This window comes from Impatiens glandulifera, chromosome 8, assembly GCF_907164915.1.
Source record: "Impatiens glandulifera chromosome 8, dImpGla2.1, whole genome shotgun sequence".
NCBI lineage: Eukaryota > Viridiplantae > Streptophyta > Magnoliopsida > Ericales > Balsaminaceae > Impatiens > Impatiens glandulifera.
The window spans coordinates 14,301,939-14,309,268 of record NC_061869.1 but is presented as its reverse complement, the minus strand read 5'-3'; the positions used below and the strand labels follow the sequence as shown (position 1 = coordinate 14,309,268).

Sequence of the window (7,330 nt, the reverse complement as noted above, 5' to 3'; positions counted from 1 at the left end):
AGTATATATCATCTCATACCTAACCCATTAGTCGTTTCAAATGTAATTAAATTTTAGAATCCGGTGAATGAGCCGCCGTTGACCACCGTATTGGTCGTTTCAACACAAAAAAATTTGTCTTTACTCCATTTTCGCTGGCAGTTGAGAGCTTTCTCCGCAGTTTTCACACGTCCATTCCAATTTTTCATTCCGTCCCCACTTCCCACATATAGACTTTTCTCCCGATTCGATCCCCATTATTAGAATTTAGATTTACCCACCATCATCAATGAATGAATCGACGACTTTCTCTCTCAAATAATCTCCCAAACAGATTCCCCTGATTCCCTGAATCCCCTTCTTCATCATCATCATCATGTCCGTCTCTATAGCCTACCAAGAACACCTCCCATCGGTCCCCAATTGGCTAAACAATGGCGACAACGGATGGCAACTCACCGCCGCCACTCTCGTCGGAATGCAAAGCATGCCCGGTTTAGTAATCCTTTACGCCAGCATAGTTAAGAAGAAATGGGCTGTCAATTCAGCTTTCATGGCACTTTACGCCTTCGCCGCCGTCTTAATCTGTTGGGTTTTAGTCGCCTTTCGTTTAGCTTTCGGCGATCGACTTCTCCCCTTTTGGGGAAAAGGTGGACCGGCCCTTGACCAAAAGTTTCTGATTCGTCGTGCCCGGGTCCCGGAAAGCGCCCACTATCGCAGCGATGGTTCGATCGAAGCGAAGATGATCGAGCCGTTCTATCCCATGGCTACGTTGGTCTATTTCCAGTTCAGTTTTGCGGCGCTGACGGTTATCTTGCTGGCGGGTTCGGTTTTAGGGAGGATGAACATTAGGGCTTGGATGGCTTTTGTTCCTCTTTGGTTGATTTTCTCGTACACCGTCGGTGCTTTCAGCCTTTGGGGCGGTGGGTTTTTGTTTCATTGGGGTGTTATTGATTACTCCGGTGGATATGTTATTCATCTCTCTTCTGGAATCGCTGGTTTCACTGCTGCTTATTGGGTAATTTCACATGTCTTCCTTTGAGATCGAATTTTATGATCATGCTTATTGTGATTTATTTGAAAACAGGTCGGGCCACGGCAGAAGAGTGATAGGGAAAGATTCTCGCCGAATAATGTTCTATTGATGTTAGCCGGAGCAGGGTTACTCTGGATGGGATGGTCTGGTTTCAACGGCGGTGCGCCGTACGCGGCCAACATAGATGCTTCAATTGCAGTTCTCAATACCCATTTATGCGCCGCCACTAGCCTACTCGTGTGGACTTCTCTCGACGTCGCGTTCTTCAAAAAACCGTCGGTCATCGGAGCTGTTCAGGGCATGATGACCGGACTTGTCTGCATCACTCCGGGTGCAGGTCTGTGTTGATTACTTAATTAAATTAGCCGTGTTCAACTTTTCTCCAATATTCACATTGACCCTTTATAAAAAAATAAATTACAGGAGTTGTACAATCATGGGCAGCAATTGTAATGGGGATACTATCTGGTAGCATTCCATGGTTCACCATGATGATCCTTCATAAAAAGTCAGCTTTCCTCCAAAAGGTTTGGTTTTTACCATTTTAATTTAAGACATTTTAAATGGGTATGGCCCGAATCATCGGGTAACTGACATTTACTCGTGTTTTAGGTTGATGATACTCTAGGCGTATTCCATACTCATGCAGTGGCTGGACTATTAGGTGGTATCTTAACCGGGCTTCTAGCCGAGCCTGTCCTATGTAGACTCGTACTCCCCTTGAGTAGCTCAAGGGGAGCATTCTACGGAGGGACAGGTGGAGTCCAACTCCTAAAGCAAATCGTGGCAGCCTTATTTGTGATTGTATGGAACATTGTGGTGACGACGATTATCTTGCTTTCGATAAAGTTATTCATTCCACTTAGGATACCCGAAGATCAACTCATGATTGGAGATGATGCGGTTCATGGGGAAGAAGCTTATGCTTTGTGGGGAGATGGTGAAAGGTTTGTTCCGGCTAATCATGGTTTGGGAGGTTTTCATGGAGGGGATGTTTCACCTAATGGTTTTAATGGGGCTAGAGGAGTCACAATTAATTTGTAACTTTAGTAGGTTTTGTATTCAATTTAATGTAAGTGGGGATTCATTTTTTTTTTATGGTTGAATATATTAAATAAATAGCATAAAAGAGGGTTAAGGTCAATTCAAAATTTTATATTTATTGCATACAACGTGTATAAGTTTTGTTATTTGTTGACTCTTTAGGAATCACCACTTGTAGCAATAAAGATGTTTTTTTAAAGGGTGTAATGTGATAAAAAGGTATCAAACCCTTAATTTTTATTCAAAATATCATAGAATATAACCAATGATATGTATTATATTGACCAGACCTAGTTTTAATGGAGCCATAGGAGTTGCCATTAATTGGTTTATAAGATGATTATAATATTAAATAAATAGCATTAAAGAGGGCTAAAATCAATTCTAAATTTATTGAAGTACTGTAACTAGTTTTGTTAATCCAGATTTCTAGTCTTTTATATATATATATATATATATATATATATATATATATATATATATATATATATATATATATATATATATATATATATATATATTACATAATTAACTAGTTCAATGCATTTGTGTTGCAATGTTAAAAAGTGTTAATACTATTCTAATTTTGAATAAAAATATGAAAATTATCTCGATTAAATACCAAACAAATTATCGAAACCAATTAAAAGTGTTCTAAAATAAAATAAAAAACTCGAATAATTTGAACGTATTTGTGTGAAATCTCAAATTAAAATTAAAATTATAAATTATTATAATTATACAATTTGTGTTACAATATTAAAATATGTGTCAATAATATGATGATAAGAATTAGTTAACATCACAAAATTTGTGGTGAACCAACCTAAAATGATTATTCTCACCATTTTAATAAAACATAACAATTAAATTTATGACTTTTTCTTGTAATATTACTTGTATGTCCTCACATCTAATTTACTAAAATATACCAAAAAAAAAAAAAAAAAAAAAACATCTTACTAATACTATCTCATTTTAAATTTTATAATTTTCATGATATTTTTCTATTTGTATCACAGAAATTATTATCATTCTCTCAAATCCGAGTTCACATTTCTCGAGAGAATAAGATCACTTAAACCACTAATGATGATTGTATTTTATTTATAACTAGTAGGATACCCTACGTTGTACGGGAAATTAAAATGTTCTTACATAATTACCAATTGTAAAATAATTCATCCAAGTTACTTCTTTTTTCTCTCTAAAATAAAGTTACAGAAAGGTTGAAAAAACATTTTTTCTTGGCCCTTCAATGACTTTTTTAGCACTTGAGTGTCATATTTTTTTAAATTACTTAGATTTGAGTTGATGTTATATTTTGTTTGATGTGACATCTTATTTAGTCGGATCAAGTTTTTTATTTAGAAATTTTTTTATCAGAATAATTCCCATAATCTTCGATGGATCGTTTACTGTTTATCCTCGAAGTTTTTTTATAAAATATTTAATTTAGTAAAAGAGAATATATTTATATGAAGAAAAAATATAATATATATATATATAATTAGAGAAAAACATAAAAAATAAAAAATAAGTTATTAGTAATTGTTTCTTGAAAATATTTATAAATATATATATATATAATATTATATATATATATATGGAAAAAAATTATGAAACAAATTTGTATGAATCAAATATTTTTATATACATATAAACATGAATTTATAATATTTTTTATTTATGAATTAAATAAAAAAATTAGTTATTAGCCTACAATAATATGAATTCTTATTAATTTAACATTAAATATTAATTATAAAACCTCTCAATTAAATCAGACATTCATTTTTTTCTCCACTCAAATATTTTTTCAATTTATAAATAATCTTAAATCAACAAAGTCCAATTGCAACAATTATGTTTACCTTTCTTTTTTATAATTAATATTTTATTATACATTTTTGTTAAAGGTTTTATAATTAATATTTAATGTAAATTTATTTAATTAGAAATTTAAATTAATATTAATATAATTTAATTAAGAAAAATAGATAAGAGAGAAAGTAACTATAAATTATACTTTGATGTTAATTTTTATTGTTAGTTTAATAAATAATATTAAACGTTATTAGATATAATATATATATATATTATATTATATTATATTATATTATATTATATTATATTATATTATATTATATTATATTATATTATATTATATTATATTATATTATATTATATTATATTATATTATATTATATTATATTATATTATATTATATTATATTATATGGTGGAGAAAAAATAAAAGTCTAATTTAAGTGTAAGATTTTATAATTAGTATTTAATGTTAAATTAATAAGAATTTATGTTGTTGGAGGTTTTATATTAATATTTCATTATACGTTTTTGTTGGAAGAGATTATATGCTAAAGATAATATATATATGAGAGATAAAATAATAAAAATATTAATTAGGAAAAAAAATTAGTAAATATAGAAGGAGAGATACATTAGTAATTATTATAAGAGAAATTTTAAGGATTATTATTATTATTATTAGAAATATTTGTAAAAAAAAAGTTAAGAGAGAAAAATATATATATTAGGTGAGAGAAAATAATTAATATAGAGTATAAAAGAAAGAACAAAAATAATTAATTATATTAGGTGAGAGAAGATATATATTATTATTATTATTATATATATATATGATTATTATTTAGGAAAATAAAATTTATAATTTTATTATCAGTTTAATAAATTATATTAAATGTTATTATATATTTATATAATAAATATATTATATAGTATTATTTTGTATATTATAAAAAAAATTATAATATTAATTAGGAAAAATAATAGTAATTATAAAATGAGAGATAAATTAGTAATTATTATTTGAGAAAATTTGAGAATTAGTATTATTATTATAAATATTTGTAAAAGAGAAATTAATATATATATATATATATTAGGTGAGAGAAAATAATTAATATAGAGTAAGAAAGAGAGAAAGTATTAAAATTATTAATTATATTAGGTGAGGGAATATATATATTATTAAAGAAATGATTGGGAGAGTGAAATTGGGAGAGAAAATTTTAAATGGAATGACGTGACACGTTTTAATTGACCGAAAAAATAACAAAATTTCTCATTCTAATAAATAATAAATATTTTATATAATATTATTTTGTATATTATAAATATTTTTATAATATTAATTAGAAAAAAATAGTAATTATAGTAGGAGAGATAAATTAATAATTATTAATAGAGAAAATTTAGGAATTATTATTATTATAAATATTTGTAAAAGAGAAATTAAGAGAGAAAAATATATATATATAATATGTGAGAGAAAATAATTAATATAAAGTGGGAAAGAGAAAAATAACCAAAAATATTATTTATATTAGGTGAGAAAAGATATATATATTATTATTATATATATGATTAATATTTAGGAAAGAAATTTGTAATTTTATATGGTACAATGACTGGATTATAATTGATGATGAAAGTACATTAAAAATAGATAATAAAAAAACAATTTATTTAAATTAAAAATTTTAAAAAGTACAATCTAATTAAGAATAATATATATACAAAATTTATTTAGGATAACACAAAATCCATCAATTACACTAATAAGTTGAGAATTAAATTATTAAATATTATCAATATTTTCAAGCTCTTCACAGAAGATTGACTTTAATCTTATGTTTATTAAAAACAATCCCGCCTTGGTTATCTCTAAAATCATAGAGAGAGAGAGAGAAAACTTCAGCCGTGTCAGTGAAAACCATCTTCATCGGCCGACTCCATTCAAAATTCGTCCCATACAATTCAAAACGCATCAACCCACCAATGCCATACAATTCAAAACGCATCAACCCACTAATGCCATACAATTTTTGACCGGTAAAGGCTAAATCTGAATCAGATAACCATGCATCAGATAACCATGCATCAGATAACCAGTTCTTTACCCCCTTCACAGCTTCTTTAGCCAATCTTACAATCGCCTCTAGAATCGTAGTTGACGCCATCGCCATCACCACCCCTTTCAAAGATGCAACCTTTATCGTTGCTATCTGAAATTTTACGCATTTTCCAATGTAATTGGCCAGAATCGGAGGATCCAATTGTGCTCAACAATCCATGGGGACTCCGAGTTGAATATTCTCGGTTGTAATATCTCCCCATCTGCTTTAACCAGACAAACACAATTTTTAAGAAAAGAAGAGTAAGAGAGGAGGAAGAAAATATTAGTGTTTGTTGACGTGGTTGTTGCAGTTGGACTTTGTTGATGTAAGATTGATTATTTATAAGTAGAAAAATATTTGGGTGGAGAAGAAAATGAAAAGTCTGTTTTAATTACAAGATTTTATAATTAATATTTAATACTAAATTAATGAGAATTCATTGTGGGAGATTTTATAATTAATATTTTATTATACGTTTATTTTTGTTGGAGGTTTTATAATTGATATTTAATGAAAAATTTGAATTAATATTAATATAATTTAATTAAGAAAAATAGAGTAGGAGAATTATTTATTAATATATGATGAGCATTATTTTATACATTGTTATTTTTAAATATAAAAATAAATATGTTATGTAATATTATATATTTTAATATAAAAATTATTAATAAAACAATATTTTATATTATTAGTGTGAAAAAAAATATAAATATCTATATGGTAAAAAGAGAAAAAAAAATACTGAAATATATATATATATATATATATATTAGGAAAGAAATTTATATATATATATATATATATATATATATATATATATATATATTAGGAGAGAGAAATTAATTAAAATAAATAAATTAAGAAAGGGAAATTACTTTATTTATGGATGATTTAGGAAAGAGCATGTAAAACACCTTCAACATTTTAAATTAAGCGTTATTAGATATATATAGATTTGTGTAAGGATATATATTTTATAAATAACATTTTGATTTAAAGACTATATATAAATATTAAGATTCAAATTGTTGTAAACACACAAATTAATGATTTTTATTAAACATGAATAGTTTACTATATTACTCAACAATAAAACAAAATTAATTGTAATTGGTTGTAAGGGGATAGATGATGCGTTACCATTTATTTGTAATTAATTGTTTTTTATTTATAGAATTGAATGTTAGTGGGGATTTATTTATTTATAGATCGATGATTGAAATAAATAGCATAAATGAGGGTTAAAGTCAATTCAAATCTTTAAATTTATTGCATACACTATGTAAGTTTTGGTATGTGTCTTTACTCTATGAATCAAGCTTTCCTAT

At 27.0% G+C, this 7,330-nt stretch overlaps 1 protein-coding gene across 1 annotated transcript; it reads left to right on the top strand.

The window, feature by feature from the left end:
* Positions 1-237: 237 nt before the first annotated feature.
* LOC124912569 (ammonium transporter 2-like) lies at positions 238-2,161 on the top strand. The gene is made up of 4 exons (XM_047453208.1): positions 238-997; positions 1,067-1,352; positions 1,439-1,542; positions 1,628-2,161. The coding sequence occupies exons 1-4, from the start codon at positions 356-358 to the stop codon at positions 2,057-2,059; spliced, it is 1,464 nt and encodes a 487-aa protein (XP_047309164.1). The 5' UTR covers positions 238-355; the 3' UTR covers positions 2,060-2,161.
* Positions 2,162-7,330: the final 5,169 nt, after the last annotated feature.